General features: G+C 43.2%; 1 protein-coding gene across 3 annotated transcripts in view; it reads right to left on the reverse strand.

Annotated features, from left to right (window-relative positions):
- Positions 1-18562, reverse strand: part of TBX20 (T-box transcription factor 20) — a 63943-nt gene that overhangs the window by 40342 nt on the left and 5039 nt on the right. For all 3 annotated transcript variants that reach the window (XM_075586609.1, XM_075586610.1, XM_075586611.1), the window contains exons 2-5: positions 18135-18369; positions 14974-15138; positions 12587-12695; positions 11180-11338 (exon numbers count right to left, since the gene is read on the reverse strand). In XM_075586609.1, coding sequence (XP_075442724.1) covers positions 11180-11338; positions 12587-12695; positions 14974-15138; positions 18135-18369 — 668 coding nt within the window. The remainder of the gene's footprint in view (positions 1-11179; positions 11339-12586; positions 12696-14973; positions 15139-18134; positions 18370-18562) is intronic.

Raw genomic sequence — 18562 nt, forward strand, 5'->3', positions numbered from 1 at the left:
AAATGAAGATGGAGACCCCAGTATCCCTGAAGGGACGGTGTCATCCAAATCAAAAAGGCGGAAAAAGAAAAGCGGTTCTTCACTTACCGTGGAAGGAACAGACACGTCCGCAGATCCTGTGGAGGAAAAGGGGGGCCGAGTTGCCCTGCAGCCTAGAGAAAATGGAGAATTCGTCCCGCGGTTAACCGAATATACAGAGGGCCCAAGGCAGAAGTCGTGTATCCCAAAGAAGTGTCTGTCCGGTGCCAACAGTGAGGAACCCTCAACCAACCATCCCAGGGAAGCGGAGCCGGAACCAGTGAGTGTTGATCCCTTGACCAGCCCTGAAGATGCCCTGAAAAATGCCAGGCGTGACTGTGATATACTCCGTGAACAATTGAAACAAAGGAAAGATGGTTACGCGGAGCTACTGAAAAATAACGTGAAGCTACAGGAACATGTGCTCGCAATGTACTCTGCAGCCAGGACAGAATTGGACGATCTCAAGACTGAGCTAGATACTGCAAACGCTACTATTTCCGGCATGGATGAAAAGCAAAGCCAATCTGGTAAAATGATGACTAAGCTGAAGCGGAAGTATGAGGAGGCACTAAAGCAGATGACAGTCTTTCAGCAAGAAGTTCACACTCTTCGCGTAGAGCTGAATGCCTCACAACAGGAGGTCAACAATGTCCGGACAGAGGTGGACGTATCTCAGAAAGAGGTTCAGACATTCCGCAGAGCACTAGATGCCTCACATCATGAGACCAACAGCTGCCACACAGATCTGGAAGTTTCCAGAAAGGAACTACACAGTCTCACTGAGGAGCTGGACATTTCTAAAGAAACTATTGTCAATCTTGATACAGATCTCCAAGTCTCTCAGAAGGAGCTTCAGACCCTCAACCTAGAGAAGGAAGTCTCACGCCAGGAGACTGTCATTCTCAAAGCAGATGTGCGTAAATGGAAGGAGGACTGCAAAGAGGCCCTGAATAGTACAGAGACTGAAAAAGGAGAAAATTTAAGATTACAAAGAAAAAACTTAAAACTCAAAGAAGAAAATTTTAATTTGACAAACGACGTCAAGGAAAAGAATGAAAAGCTGCACGAGCTTAAGGAAATAAATAGACTTTTGGAAGGTGAGAAGTTTGAAGCAGAGCACCAACTGCAGAACCAACTGCAAGGTCTGCGTACGCACCTCGAGAAGGCCGAGGAGAAGCAGCGAACTCTGCAGGAAGAAAATCTGCAGGCTGTTAAAGAAATTCAAGTGCTGCAGGAACGTCTGATGACCCAGTATGTCCCCGCAAAGCAGCATGAGAAACTGAAGGCTACCCTGAGCGTCACCAAAGCATTGCTAGAGGCCAAGCTTAGAACCCAGGTGACCCGGCACAAAAGGGAGCACAAGAAGGTCCAGAAACTAAAACAAGTAACTGTGGCCCGAGCAAAGAAATTCATAGTGCTTCACAATGCAATAAAAATGTGGAAGCAAGCTCGGAGAAAGCAAAGCGTGCAGATAAATTCCCTGAGAAGAGACTTGCAAGACGCACTCAAAAAACAGGGATCTCTCACGGATGAGATTACAGTCCTACAAGGACAAATATTGACCCTGACTAAGCATCAGTATCCCACAGCCTCAAAAACCCATGAAGACAAGGGTACAGTGAGAGCTGGGAATACCGCTCATCTGAAAGACAAGGTTGCAAAATTTGAACCACCTAAACAAGCACTAGCAAAACCTTCAGCCACCCAACAGGCAACAAAAGAAGGTACACGTGCTGAATCAAAACCAGAAGAATCCTTAGCTGATGAAGCTGAAAAGATGGGACATTCTCTGGAAGTGGGTGTGGAATTGCAACTTAACCACAAAGAGGCTGAACTAGCAATCCCATTGAGTGGGAAAAGGGCAGAGAGACAGCTTCAAGAGCGGAAAACTCAAAGGGCTGTTTTTAAACGCTCTGCAACTGCTGCCATACAGTATGCCTACAATAAGACGAGCACCCAACGCGAGGGAAATCTCATGACCGCGCATGTAGCAAAAAGACTATACTTGGAAAAAGTCCTCCTCGAGCGACTGAGGGGTGCTGATCTCAAGCACCTTCAGGAGGAGACACGAATAAACTGGAGAAAGGGCTCCAATCCCAGCAGGACTGAGGGTTCTCTTCCTCCATCCACTCTCATTCAAGTCACAGAGATATCTCGAATGAGAGTGGAAGGATGGGCTTTGGCCGTGGCAAGCCCGAGCTTCCAACAAACAGGGGAGGTATGTAACAGGGGAGTTATCCCTGTTCAAGTAATGTGCCTCTAATCCAGCAGTGGGGTGGTTAACTGCTGGTAGTCAATTAACAAACACCACCTGCCTGATTAGATTGCTTAAAAAAGCCTGTCTTTTGAGACAGGAAGTGAGACTCCTTAGCTCACACCTGAGCTGAACTTGGAGACAAACAGTCTTGAGCCCTGCCAGAAGAAACAGCAGAGCTGCTTTCAAGACACAGGGGAAACTTCTAAACCTGAATGCTGACACACCCTGAGGAAAAGGGAGCTGAACCTGGGACAGAGAAGATTTTCCCTCCAAACCACTACAAACAGATAAGACTTTCATATACAAGACTTTTTATATCTGTTCATCTCATGCTATATGTTTGTGGCTGGGAGACATGCTTATCTAAGGGAGTTGTGAACTGCATAGTATTTCACTAGAAATACTCCCAAGTGAATAGAAGCTTTGTTTACCCCTTGTTTGGATGGTTTCCTGATGTTAAGGAAACAGGCGCAATAAAAGGCTTATTTAATTTCACTATAATCAGTCTCCCTTGCATACCTCTGTGAGCGCCCGCCTACAGTCCCGCTGTTGCAGTTCATGACTTGCCCCCTAACCGACTGGTATATAGAGTAAAATAATTATTACTGATGGAAGGGAAGACTCTAGACCAGGCCTGCACTCATTGTGTGGCCCGTGGCGGCTTTCCTCATCCGCCTCCCTCCTGAGCCCGCTCTCCCCCCCGCGAGCCCGCTTTCCCCCTCGCGAGCCCGCTTTCCCCCTCAGGAGCCCGCTTTCATCCCCCTCGCGAGCCCGCTTTCATCCCCCTCGCGAACCTGCTTTCATCCCACCAGCTCTCCCCATCCTCTCAAGCCCGCGCTCCCCCTCCTCTCCCGCCCGCGAGCCTGCTTTCAGGACTGCACGCTCTATGCGTGTGGCACTTCCTGTGCCCGCAGTGCTTGTCCTGCCTGCTCTGCCACCGTGAGGTGAGGTGCAGGGGGGGAGGTGAGGTGCAGGGGGGGAGGTGAGGTACAGGGGGGCTGCAGGGTGTGGGGTAAGGTACAGGGGGGCTGCAGGGGGGGTGAGGTACAGGGGTGATCTGAGGTGCATGCGGGGTGATTTGAGGTGCATGGGGGGTGATTTGAGGTGCAAGGGGGGTGATTTGAGGTGCAAGGGGGGTGATTTGAGGTGCATGGGGGGTGATTTGAGGTGCATGGGGTGTGATTTGAGGTGCATGGGGGGTGATTTGAGGTGCAAGGGGGGTGATTTGAGGTGCATGGGGGGTGATTTGAGGTGCATGGGGGTGATTTGAGATGCAAGGGGGGTGATTTGAGGTGCATGGGGGTTGAGGTGCATGGGGGTGATTTGAGGTGCATGGGGGTGATTTGAGGTGCATGGGGGGTGATTTGAGGTGCATGGGGGTGATTTGAGGTGCAAGGGGGTGATTTGAGGTGCAAGGGGGGTGATTTGAGGTGCATGGGGTGATTTGAGGTGCAAGGGGGGTGATGTGAGGTGCAGGGGGGAGAGTGATGTGAGGTGCAGGGGGAGAGAGTGATGTGATGGGAGATGGAGGATGATGATGAAGGGTGCTGGGGGAGATATGAGGATGATGATGAGGGGTGCTGGGGGAGATATATGAGGATGATGATGAGAGATGATGATGATGATGATGATGATGATGATGATGATGATGATGATGATGATGATGATGATGATGATGATGATGATGATGATGATGATGATGATGATGATGATGATGATGATGGTGATTTTACCCGTGCGGCCCAATTTTTTTTTCCTTGGAGTTCGGCCCTTCTCACTTTACGAGTTGTGCAGGCCTGCTCTAGACGAACTTGTGAGTGAGATGGGTGCAGCCACCCCAAAACCCTTGAACATAATTTCTGCCCCTTCCTCCGAGGCCCTATTACAAGTGGTGGGACAAGTACTAGACAGAGTCATGAAACCCATCAGTGAGAATAGCCCCTAACAACGACTAAGGACATTCTCCGGGGTGAAGCCTATCCCTGTAGGAGAGGATAATTTTAAAAATTGGATGGGCACTGCTAGCCAAATGGTGCGTGACTGGCTGTGTTCTGATGGGGAGAAGCGAAAAAGGATTACAGAGAGTCTGAGAGGCCCAGCATTAGACGCCATAAAGGTGTTATGCGTGCGATCCTCAGAGGCGACAGTAACCAATTATCTGGATGTACTGGAAAGTGCTTATGGGACCACGGAAGGTTCTGATGATCTGTACTATAAGTTTAGGAATTCTCTACAATAGGATGGGGAAATGTTCTCTGAGTACTTACATAGAATAGAGAAGCTACTACACCGTGTTGTATTAAGGGGAAGAATTGAAGCTGGTCAGGCCGACAAGGAGAGACTAGAACAAGTCGATCGGGGTGCATTATTAGATGATTTAACCGCAATACGACTATGTATTAGAGAGAGGAAAGAGAATCCTCCCACGTTTGAACAGCTTATCTGGGAAGTGCGTACGGAAGAGGACAAGAAAGAGACTCGAGCGGCACTTAGAACTACAACTACCCATGCCAGGGTAGCTGTCGCCAGTGCAGGAGGCTGTGAGGAGAACGGTGCTAGCAATGCAGAGCTTAGAAAACAAATTCAAGAGCTAATGGCGCAAATGAACACATTGATGATGGCTGCGGCACCCAAAAAGAAGGCCTCAGCGGGTACTCTTCCGGATACGCCCCGGACCTATCACCGGGACCGGTTCCGTAGAAATCGAGGTATGGGTTGTTTCCAGTCTGGGGAACATGGACATTAGGCTGCGTACTGCAAGGCACCAAAGGCAAGAGAAGCCTTCAAGAAGCAGGGAAATAACAGAGAGACCTCGTAAGGGAGCATGCCAGGCCCTACGCGAAAAGAAGCTCCATGACTAACACACCCCGCAAGCATCTGCAGGTACCCCAATCTGCCATTTGGGATTCTTGGCCCTTCTGAGGGCATTTATTGAAGGAAAACCATGCAAGGTTCTTCTGGTTAGTGGATCGCAAGGGTCTATAATCTTTCAATCATGGTACAACCTATATATTCGACACCTGCCACTGCAGCCGCTGAATGGACTTGTTGTGTAGGGCCTCAGTGAAGCTAGTTATCCGTACTTGGGCTACGTGGTCGTGAAGTTGGAATTTCCCAATTAAATTGCTGGGGTTGCCGGACACCTTGAAGTAGTGGCACTAATATGTCGAATTGGTGCCAGACTGTTGGAGGAGATGATTATGATCGGACATTGACCATTCACTATGTGTTTGAAGGTGAACCGACGAGCTGAGAATGATGCCACTAACAAGTCTTATAACCCCAAAGGAGATGTCCGTTGGCCCGGTCTTTGGATGAAAAAAGTGTCTACCAACGATGTTTTTTTTTTTAGCATGTTCTTGTATAGCGTTGCTAGTTTTACGTGGCGCTTTGCAGGCAAAGGTCCCTGCCCCGTGGAGATTCCAATCTATTTTTGGTGCCTGAGGCACAGGGAGATAAAGTGACTTGCCCAATGTCACAAGGAGCCGACACCGGGAATTGAACCAGTTCAACTGCTTCAAACTCAGTGCCAGTCAGTGTCTTTACTCACGGAGCCACTTCTTCTCCCATGTTTATTTAATTGCAGTGAAGGTGACCCTCCATCAAGAAGTAAAGAGTTCCACTGTAATTATAGAAGAACCTGCCCCCGGACAATTTCCTGGGTGCATATTACTAAAAGGCCAGAGTGCTGTCCATGCAGAAATGAAAAACAGACTATAGGAGTGGAAGTGAGAAATGAGACTTCCCATGACGTGTGGATACAAAGAGACATTGTGATAGCTCACCTGTACAGTGCTGAAGTGATAGGCCTAGCCGGGATGAAGAACACTCATAACAGAAGGCGTCAGACATGTTCAATTTTGGAGATAGTACTGTTCCAGAACACTGGAAGAAACGGCTACAAGAAAAAATGGCTTATAAGCCAGACGTTTTCTCCACTCAAGATTGGTATGTAAGAAAAGCCCATAGAGTGGAACACCAGATTCGTCTTCATGATGCGCGCCCTTTTAGAGAAAGGTCACGGAGATTGGCCCTGGCTTATGTGGAGGATGTGAGGAGACACCTCCAGGAACTAGTGAGAGCTGGCATCATTTCCGAATCCAGAAGCCCGGATGCATCACCCATAGTGGTCACCCAGAAAAAAAATGAAGCCGTGAGGATGTGTATTGATTATCGCACATTGAACAAAAGGACCACCCCCAGATCAGTACCCGATGCCGCGTATAGAAGACACATTGGATTTCCTCACTGGGAGCAAGTGGTTTTCAGTTTTGGATCTTCACAGTGGATATTATTAGATCCCAATGAGCCAACACGACAAAGAGAAGATTGCCTTTATATGTCCGTTGGGGTTCTACCAGTTTCAGCGGAGTGTCAGGGGCAACAGCTATGTTCCAAAGGCTAATAGAACGAGTAGTGGGAGATATGAACCTACGTGAAGTGCTGGTATACCTGGACGCTATAGTAGTATTTGGGAAAACCCTGGAGGAACACGAAGCTCGGTTGATGAAGGTGTTAGATCGATTAAGTAACAGTGGACTAAAATGATCAGTGGACAAGTGTCAGTTCTGTCGGACGTCTGTCACATACGTAGGGAACATCGTATCTGAGAAAGGAGTGGCCACCGATCCTTCTAAATTAGAGGCTATTGCATCATGGCCAAAGCATACGCAGCTAACAGAACTGCTGTCTTTCTTCGGATTCTGCGGGTATTACAGATGGTTCGTGAACAACTTCTCAACTATAGTCCAACCCTTGACACAGCTGACAAAGGATTACCCACCACCAAAAGGGCGTAGCATGACCGCAGGGGCCACCAGTCAAGATTATTTCAAAATTAATGAACCATTTGGGAATAGATGGACTCCTAAGTGTGAGGAAGCTTTCCAAGCCATAAAAGTTGGCTGATGAAGACACCTGTACTAGCATTTGCAGATCCACAAAAGCCCTATGTGCTGCAGGGGACAGTGCTGTACCAAGAGCACCAAGGGGGACTGAGACCAGTAGCGTTTGTGAGCCACGGGTTGATGCTGTCCAAGAAAAACTACCCAGTACACAAACTGGAGTTTTTTGCTTTGAAATGGGCGGTAGTGGACAAACTACATGACTATCTATATGGAGCAGCGTTTGTAGTGCTCACAGACAACATTCCCCTTACGTATATTCTAACATCAGCGAAACTGGATGCCACTGGACACAGGTGGTTGGCAGCATTGGACACTTACAATTTCAGTCTAAAGTACAGACCTGGGAAACAAAATATTGATGCCGATGCATTGTCACGAATTCTCTGGGACCCCCAAACCCAGGATGAACTTTGGAAAAACATTACCGCTGCAGGAGTGCACGCAATGTGCAAGCAAGTAGAAATACCGAGACAAATTACCACAGAGAATCCAAATAGAGTGGCTGATAGTCTGGGGATCTCTCCCACTTGAGTACCTTTATTATACCCTCACCCCGCAGCGTTGACCATGGAGGGATTACCCCAACTAAACCGACAAGATCTATCCTGATCGCAGCACACAGACCTTGGACTGAGAGACATTTGGTCAGCTCTGAGGGACCGGAAGTCACCTCGGGCAGTCATCGGGAAGCACCCTGAGAGTCGACTCCTTGTGAAGCACTGGGATAACCTGCTGCTTAAGAATGGAGTAATGTTCAGAATTTATAAGAAAACGCAGCACCTGGTGACTAAGCATCTGGTACTTCCGTACCGGTATATGCAAGTGGTTCTACATTCACTACACGACAATCATGGCCATTTGGGCACAGACAAAACAATGGGATCAGTGAAAGATCGATTCTATTGTCCCAAAATGGCATAGGATGTTGAGGAATATTGTAAGAACGGTGGAAGGTGTGTGACCAGAAAGACTTTGCCTACCCGGGCCGTACACCCTTGACCAATATCACCAGCAGTGGGCCACTGGACTTGGACTTCCTGTCAGATAGCAAGAACACCAGTAATATCTTAGTGGTCACAGATCACTTCTCCCGGTATGCGCAAGCATTTCCCCCAAAGGACCAACGAGCTGATACAGTCGTCAAAGTGTTATGGGACAAGTATTTTGTCCATTATGGATTGCCAGCCAGGATACACTCCGACCAAGGATGGGACTTCAAAAGCCGACTTATCAAGGAATTACTGCGCATCTATGGGATAAAAAAAATCCAGAACCACGCCTTACCACCCACAAGGAGATCCGCAACCAGAGAGATTCCAAAGGACCCTATTAAATATGATGGGTATCCTAAATAATCAAGGAAAGGAAAGATGGAGTCAGCATGTACACCACTTAGTCCATGCTTATAACTGCACCAAGAATGAAGCCACTGGGTATTCACCCTATTACCTAATGTTTTGACAGGAAACCCGATTGCCCATTGACCTGTGTTTTGGAGTGTCGGCAGATAGCACATCCCCAACCACGTACATTCAACATGTACAGAAACTCAGAGACCAGTTACAAGAAGCGTACAAGCTGGCCGCTTCTGCATCTGACACAAATAATCATGGAAACAAAAGCTGTTACGATAAAAGAGTACACGGGCAAGAGTTACAACTGCCGGACTGAGTCCTTATCCGGAATCTGGAGATACCAGGAAAACACAAAATAGCAAATCACTGGAAAACCGAGCCTTATGTGGTAGTAGAGAAGCTAGAAGAACTCCCCGTCTACTGAATGAGGCCTGAAAAGGGAAATGGGCCCACAAAGAATCTACATAGAAACCACCTCCTGCCAATAGGTCAGTTAGTGCGCTGCCTAGAGAGAAAACATTCCAAGAGAACCCCATAGGCCCAGGAGAAGTGATCGATTGAACAGAGGACAGGGTTCTGGTACATATCCAGTTAGCCAGGATAGGCAAGACAGTGATGAGGAGTACGAACAAGAGTTCCAGGGTACACTGGTGAAGGAATGTTAGGGCACTTGGCAAATATTTTGAACAGGGAATAACTGCCTGCGCCTCAACCGGGTCCCAAAATACAATCAGAATTTAGAAAAAACTGTTATTCTTGAACTGGATCCCCGTGCAGGGAATTTACCCCCATAGGTCCTGATGAATCCGTGATAGGTGACTGTGAGTCTTCCCCTAGTGCAGGGCCCGCAATATCTGAGTCACCGGTACCATATGAGTCCCCTAAGGTGGAAAGGGAAGTAGATGTCATACCTCCGGCATTAGCCTCACATCCTAAGGGAGACTAGACCCCACATGAGACTGACCTATGACTTACCAGGAGTTTCAACTGAGGTCCCTATGGTTATTACTGTTCGATTGGTAGTACCCATGACTCTGGAAATAGTAGATGTTGGGGAATGTAGAACATTCTGGGGTAACAAGAATGCTGTCTGTCAAAACTGTTTGAGTGTCGGATCTACTGTACTGATGATGTACCTCAAGAGAAGTTAATTGTTAGATTAGATAAATGTATTGTTGGTTTATCCTGGTTGATGGGGACATCAACATTTCAGCAGGGGGAAGATGTAACCCCCTGTGTCTGCTATCAGCAGAGGACATGGCCCCTTTAAGAATTACATTCCACTGGACCATGTGACTGTGCTTAGCCAGTGGAATGACAATTGGTGACAGTTGGAAAGGGATTGCTGAAGGGACTGGTGTGGCAGTTTGTTTTGATATGGTGTGGCTGCTGCAGAACACTCTGCAAGGGCCTGACCGATCCATGGAGTGAGGAGACTGGTGGATTTTGCTGGCCAGTACAAAGTACAGTGACACCTCAGGGAGCACTGCAACAACTAAGAGGAGAAGTATCAGGATTTAACAGCCAGAGGAAAGAAAGAGATCCCCCTGCATTGGAACACAGGTTATGTTTTCAAATGAACTGTAAGAAGCAGCAGCCTGCATCTGTTTGAAACCAGAGCTCCAACGAAAGGTTATTGTACAAATACCCTGTCTGATCAACAGGGTATGTGAACTAATATGCAGTGACTGTAAAATATATAAAGACAGAGGCGGAACGTTAGTGATTTGTTTCAGTAGGATTAGAGAAATACTGTGTGGTTATGTGGTAGCCCTGTGTATGTATCCCTGTTCAAAATGATAGATAAAGTAATATACAGTTTGCTATAATTCCTTACAGTTTTCTTGTGTCTAATTACTCCTGCTTCCCACTCTGTGTACCACCCACTATAAGAGTTAACCCCCAAGTTACAGGACTCAGGCCCCCACTTCAGTGACAGGTTCTATAGTCTGAGTTAAAGTAAAGAGGGGTTACATAAGTATGAGTCATTTAGTTTAATACTTTGGCCAAAACATTTTAAGCCTGCAACCACGTCACGGTAGACCCATATTCTACCAGGTATCCAGGTCCTACACTACCAATATTATACTGTGTTATGTATTTCTTCCATTGCATAGAAAAAAGAGGAAACTTGCTAAGGCTGTGTATATATATATATATATATATATATATATATATATATATATATATATAACTGTATGTATTTATGTATGTATGTATATACAAGAACCATAGCAGCCGGCATTCCAATAGTCATCCAATGATTGTTGGTACATATCCCATAAAATAAAGACAAATGTATGATACCGTTTCCACGAAATCAGCAGACAGCACTCAGGTAAGTAAAGTAAATCCGTAATTGTATTAAACAAAGCACAAAATTCCAACGTTTCGGTCCCAAAAATGGACCTTCCTCAGGGCAGTCCATTGTTGGGACCGAAACGTTGGAATTTTGTGCTTTGTTTAATACAATTACGGATTTACTTTACTTACCTGAGTGCTGTCTACTGATTTTGTGGAAACGGTATCATATATATATATATATATATATATATATATATATATATATATATATATATATGTGTGTGAACTCATAAAAAAAAACTAATAAGTATGTAAAGGTCAGTCGACGAACTCACCAGTTGGTTTTGGTAGGCCGTAACAGCAGTAAAAACTGTTTCCTGAAAGATAAACGTCCTGAATTCTTCAGATTTGAGATTCAGGAGAGACGCCGTGTGGTCCTTCTTCTTAATAATATGAACCCTTGGTTGATACTTATGCATAGAGTTCAGGATAATCTAAAAAAAACAACAACACGCGTGCATATATAAAAGACTGCCAACGAAGATTAACTGGAACATTGCATTGGGCTATTTGTACTGTATGCTATAGACATGTGGTGGTCTATTATTTGTGAATATACTATAAAACAAGTAGTTATATATGTTATGAATTAATCTGGGTTTTAGCATTGTTTGGAATATGTTTAGATAGGCTGTGTATATTGTGATAGAACTTTGTTTAAAAAAACACTTAAGAACCAACTGGGATGCTAAAAATAGCAGATTTATCAAGCAACAGTGCAGACCGCTGGCTAGTAAATCTCCTCAGCCTTTCGTTAAATAATTTCGTTAGTATTGCTGGTTTATGAAGATTTATTTAAGTATCTAAGACACTTTTACCAAATAAATTAATCAAGAATTTTTTTTTTTATAATCTCCTTATTGCATGCATTATTTTGAAATTCCCCAGTAGTTTTTGTTTACAGAAATAATACTGTAAAAATATTAGTTTTCTGTAAAGTATTGGCCAATTCTGCCCTTTAGGGGTTAGAAATGTGTTGTTCAACAGGAGTTCCTAGGAGCCCTTGGGTTCCCCGGGCATCCCTAAAGGGTTCCCTGCAAATTTCAGGTCATTTGAAAATGTACCAAATACAGAATAAATTACAATGCATCTGATCTCAGACGCGCTATTAGAGAGGGTTGGGGTTCCTTACAGTGCATCTGACGTCAGACGCGCTCCTTGATATTCTCTGTAAATTGAAATTGTATATAAAATATGACGCCTTTTTGTGTACTGCCAAATACACCTCAGTAATCTGCATGTCTTCAATTGTAAAAGAGCCTATGTAAGGAATCAGACAGGGATATTGCTGAATGTTTCACTCCAGTTTAGCATTAGTGCAAACATGGAAGATAAACTTATGAACGATACCATCACAAATGTGTACGTAGAAAAAAAAATGGCAAATATTATTAGAAATAGGCAGGAGCCATTACACTAAAAAGAAAAATAATCTAATATATTCCAGTGATTAAATGTTTGTAAATACAATATACTATCTTTGCTACTTGAAGAGCTGCCCATACTTCTTCCTCTAATCATATCACACATTGAAATACTTCTGTCCTTCCCAGTTTTTTAATCTGTCCCTGCACTAGTGGCTGGTTGAGTAATGCAATCTTCTCTGATGGTGCTGATGTTATTTTTGCTTCTGCACTGTATGTGACCTCCTGGTCTTACTACTCAGAAATGTGCATACTTACATGTCCATGCTGATCCAGTTCATTGTTTGTGAGCTTGACTTTTTCAAAGGAAACCATTTGCTTCAGCAACTGCTCCCCGGTGAAGGGAGAGTCGGGGTGCACATACAACCTACAGAGATTCAACAGGGAGAAATAGCATTTTGAAACACTTCATTGTCATGGCAAATCTATTTAAAATAGATATGACCGGGCTCCCTTTTCCACCTTTGCTGAAAGAGCATTGTGAAAGTACATTCACATAACTTATCATGGCTTTATACCATCTGGCCATGTTTAGTTGTGTTTAAAATCTTTCAGAATATTATATTTAAGCGTATTCACGTTTTCAATGTGAATCCTCATTTAATATGGGGATATCACGCACTTTCCAATGAACAAAAATACCACTTGTGGTGCATTAGCATTTCTCAGACAGGTCTGCAATCTTGTCTTTGCCTATTATCGCTTAGCAACCAGTGCTTCCACTGCAACCAGGGATTCTGGGTAATGGCATGCAAATGAGCACAGTGTGTCACTCTGTACTTCTTACCCATTTTAACGTGGACCCATATAAGTTTATGCCTGCCGTAGTACACTGCATCTTAGCACAGCCTGGGTTAAAGAAGTGCAAGGCCAATTCTAAATATTTTATAACAACACTATTGTTTTCTTCTATGTCACTGCTAATGTACACAGTGCTGTTCAAAGATTTTGGAGTCCCTGGCCCCGAGAGCTTGCAATTTAATTTTGGTGCCCGAGGCACAGGGAGATAAAGTGATGCCCAAAAGGCCACAAGGAGTCGATACCGGGATTCTAACAAGGTACAAAGCTCATTACCGCTCAGCTAGTTCTTCAGTATAAGATTTCCTCAGATTCTGTCTAATTCTGTTTTTTGACTGTTTCAGGTGGAACGTTAGATTCTTCTATGTTATTGCCGAGCATCTGTAGCCACGTGGCTTATTTTTTTTTTTATATAAATATGTGTAGCAAAAATAATGTACATAGACATGCTGGAGGAACTGGTTTACCCCTTGCTTCACACGTACTGATAAAAGCCAATCTTGAATAGATTTTGCCTGCTTTGGAAGGATCATTGCTGTTTAAAAAACCTGCTGTTTTTGTTAATGGAGTGTTCTGCTACGTTTTATAGCACCGTTATGCTTTTTTAATACAATTATTGCAACTGCTATTGCCTTCATCTCTCGAATAGATCTTTTCTACTACCTGGAACAGTTTCAAAGAGAAGTCTAACTGCATTCCAATAGGGTCATAATAAAGTCTTAATTTCTACGTCTGTAACCCATGTGGATGTAAAGCAGCAGTAGCACTTAGCAAGGTATGCTAGAGTTGGAATAAAAAGTACTTTCCAATGTAAACGCTTAATGGAGTTTCCTAGTTTTTTTTTTTTTTAGAATTTCGGCTATGTTTAATATTTTTCCAGGTTTAGCATTGCATTACGATAGGCATGATAATACCATGAGTGTAAAAACTAGAGTTATGGGGGTGGAGGTGGGCTATTTAACTTCCTGTGTTGCACTCGCCAAATCACAAGCTGAGATGAAATAGCGATATAACTTGATACAGTGACGCAAAGTAGGCCATGTTCAAAATGCTTCTCATTTTACAGCAAAATCCAGCTTTGCTCATAGCCTTCAATGCATCCAAACTTTTAAATAAACCACTCTGCTTATTGAAGTGTAGTTCATCGGTTGCCAAATGAATGTGCCTTAAAGAGGCAATCTAAGCGGCACTTAAAAAAAATATATGCATATATATTTTTGTTTTTATATATGCAGTCTTTAATTAACTTTATTGAAAACGAATTACCTAAGCTGCCGATCGATTCGTTCTCCCGTGATCGAGCAGCAAAGATCCTGCTTCCCATGGATCACTAAATGCCCGCCTTTCAGTTTCAATCAATCCTTCAGTCAGTGTAACTCAGCAGCTACAATGTATTCTTATATTACTAAGGTAACATTATCTATTTTTACAGTTTGCAGCTCAAACTGCTGGGAATATTGGCAACAAAATATCACAAACAGGAAAGTGTTGCAAATATCTTGCACTGCTGGGGAGGTGGGATAAAACCTGCTATAGAAATACAAGAACGTTTTAAAACTCATTTAAAATTGCGTTATTGAAAAATAAAATAAAAATGCAGTAAGTATTATCTAATACTACAGAATTGATTTATTAAATAAAAAAAACAGACACATGTAGAATATTGCAGGGACTGGTCCTTTAAGGTGTTTTGTGGCATATCACTGCTTAGTGAATATGGCCCAGAGGGGTTTCTGGACCCCATCGAGTAAAAATCCAGGAACCCCTGCTTCCCTTTACTAATACTATTTCTAGAACTATGTTTGTGTTACTCAGTAACATACGTAGATATACATGGTACCACATACCTAGCAGGTAAAGGAGGGTCAGCCTTTCCAGCCACCAGCCAAGAAGACCTGTGATAGGCATATCTGTATCTCTTATTGTCCACGGGAACAATATCCATTAGGACGATATACTTGGCTTCTGGATCAACTCCAGAAAAGGAAACCCGGATTGTAGGAAACATTCTCCTAGGAAGAAAAGCAAAGACTTCATTTAACGTTCTTAAATATGAATGTAGAAGTGAAAAACAGACTGGTCCTAGCCAGTGGTCAACGTTTGGTGACACTAGTGCAGCGGTGCTTAACTCCAGTCCTCAAGCCCCCCCCCCCCCCCCAACAGGTCAGGTTTTCAGTATATCCCAGCTTCAGCACAGGTGGCTGAGTGAGCCACCTCTGTTGAATATGTGACTGATTCAGCCACCTGTGCTGATGCTGGAACAGATTGAGCCACCTGTACTGAAGCTGGGACTGAGTGAGCCACCCGTGCTGAAGCAGGGATATCCTGAAAACCTTACCTGTTGGGGGTCTTGAGGACTGGAGTTGAGCTCCCCTGCACTAGAGAGCGCTGAGTACCACTACTTTTTTATTTACAACTTCACAGTTCCCCAAATTTTTCTACTTTTTATTTAAAAGGAAATGTATTTTAAGAAACTTTCCAGGCAAAAAGTATTGTACAGATATGAAATTATTTTTCTACAATGTTAAATACCTGTCGATTTTTTTTTTTTTTTTTAAACGTCAGGCACAGTACAACGACTTTTTTTTAAAGCTACTTTCACCACTGGCCTGGAGATTTCAAGCACAAGAACAACTACATAAATAATGTTTTGTTTTATTTACATAAATGACATCCGAGACGGCGAAGAATATAAATGACATTTGTGTTTCACATTGTTGCTATCGCAAAGCAGGGGAAACAACCACTAATTGCTATGCATAAATATCAGAAACATGGACACGTTTGCAGGTATGTAGTGATACCCATTCATGCATGAGAGTTCTTCATCAGGTTTTGAAAACTCATGTACAAACTGCATCTGTGAATAACTTAGTGCTCACACATTCAAATGTATCACTACTTGCAATGGAATCTAGTCTATGCAGAACGATGGGGGGTCATTCATTAGTGTGATAGTGTGGGGGCTAGAACATGGAAACTGCCATTCTAGTCAATAGGAGTTTCCATGTGGTAGTGTCCGATCAGCACCATCACACTTTAATGAAAAACCTCTTATGAAACATAGAAACATAGAATATGACAGCATGTAAGAACAACTTGGCCGCCTTCTCTGCCCATTTACCTATCTGCTGTAAAACCACAACCCCTATTTGATGCTTCACTTTCTTTCCTATTTAGGGAAAGCCCTATGTCTATCCCAAGCTTGACTGTACACTACACAAGGTTCACACACACAGACAACCTGTATTATGCCTTTTTATTGCAAATACGCTATATCTAGTGGTAATGAAGATCTTATTTCTAACAAATGTAACTCATCTGAATATCTTTAATGTCTTGCAATGTGAGTGATAGGTGATTTAACATAACTCATATTTAATATTTCATCACAAGATGCTCCCCGGACATCACAGTACCCAGACCCTTACACTGAACACCTGATTTAAATAAAAGATACCATGATTATGTTCTCTTATTTGTTAGAAAAGTGAAAGAATCACTTAGAAGTCATATAACTCATAGGCCATGGCGGAGGTTAAAATGTATTGTTTCGCTCTAGCCTAGATGGGCTGGCAGGCTTCTCATTAACTGGGGAGATAATTAAACCAGATATTATTAAACTAAAAGACTCCTCTTAATGATGTATAAAGAAACAGGAAATGGTTGTGACATCATGAATTACTGTGGTACAATATTGAAGGTCAGGATGCAGGTTCGTATTGAGCTTTTCTATTCTCATTGTAAAAAGGCATATCCATAAATCATGTGGTTGGGTGAAAGGAGTTAGTATGCACTTCTGTACAGATTAAGGCTCATATTTACTAAGCGGTGCTGTCATAAAGGATGTCTTCCACCCCTGAGTGACAGCTTACAGCCCATTCAATTGAAGAAGTCTTCTGGAAGAGCACAGCTCAGAAAATATGACCCTACAGGTTCTTATGCCATTCCCACAGCTACCTAGAGACATCATGGACATGTAGATGCAAAGATTCACTATATACTCTACAAATAAAACAGCAGTCCCTTCCATTCCATTTTTAAAGATACTTTACTGGAATGCCAGTCAGTGTAAACCTACAGGTTTGTGTTGCTGTGAGCCAATCTAAGACACATTTATCCAATAAATGAATAAAGAAAAAAAGAAAAGGTTCTCGTTTATTATTATTTTTATTTTTTCACAATCTCCTTGTCGCATGTATTATTTTCAAATTCCCCAGTAGTTTTGTTTAGAGAAATATTTATATTGGCCCTTCAGGGGTTCCTATGATCCCTTGGATTCCCCGGGCATCCCCAAATGGTTCCCTGCAATTTTTCAGTTCATTTGAAAATTTACCAAATACAGAATAATTTACAATGAATCTGATCTCAGCTGTGCTATTAGAGAGGGTTGGGGTTCTTTACAATGCATCTGATATCAGATGCGTTATTAGAGAGGTTCCTCAGAATGTCACAATATAATTATAGTGTTCCGTACCCCCAGAAAAGGTTAAAAAAACACTGGGTTACAATCAACATAATGATTCTCTAAATATTATTGTGCAATAATCCCTGAAAGTTTGGTATTGTTGAAGCATTCTTTATTGTATGGTCCATTAACTTGTCCAAAGAAAAGTAGCATGTGCAATGTATTTTCTGTGATATTTAGTACTCCAATATATGTTGCTCAGTGGATTGTACCTTTATACCTTTAATGAAAATACATATATTAATACAGTGCCCTATAAAGTAATGGTAGGGTATACTGTGTGTTGCAAGGAAATTACATTATTCTGAATCCCTTTGAATAACTGTGCAGTTTATTGTCTCTCTCTCTCAATCACTGAAGGAATTAAAGAGTATTACAGATGACCATAGAAGATGTAGGTTTATGTGACATGTACCATCAGGAAGTAATATTCACTTCCAAAGATCAGAGGCGTTTCAGGTGTATAACTCTCACAAGTGGATCTAAGTGCAGATCCTGACTTCAGGGCTTGTGCTGTCATCGGCTGCAGCTACTTCTCACCTGCCAGACTTAGTGATGATCATTTCAGTCCCCAGGTCATGGAATTTATCCCAGAGCTCCTTGGTCTCCAGGCTGCAGGAGATCTTGGCCATCTCTTCACTGGGGATGACTGGGGTGGTAGGGATCAAAGGCTCTGTACACAGAGATGAAGGGCTACTGCTGAACTCCCCATGAGGATCCAAGCTGGATATGTCACTTAGAGGCTGGCCACAGGATGACTTCTCCACAAATTGTTCTAATAGAAAATGAATATGAAAGGGGGAAAAGGCTTAACGCAAAAGAAACAGGTATATGAAGTCATCTAGACATCGATTCACTTTGGTGTGATCTGGGGGTCACATATAGTTAACTATGTATTAACTTGCATTCAAGTGAATAAATGTGACTACATTATTAACTGTGTATACTCCGCCACTCACTGCTGTATA

The sequence above is a fragment of the Ascaphus truei genome, chromosome 2 (assembly GCF_040206685.1).
Source record: "Ascaphus truei isolate aAscTru1 chromosome 2, aAscTru1.hap1, whole genome shotgun sequence".
Classification (NCBI taxonomy): domain Eukaryota; kingdom Metazoa; phylum Chordata; class Amphibia; order Anura; family Ascaphidae; genus Ascaphus; species Ascaphus truei.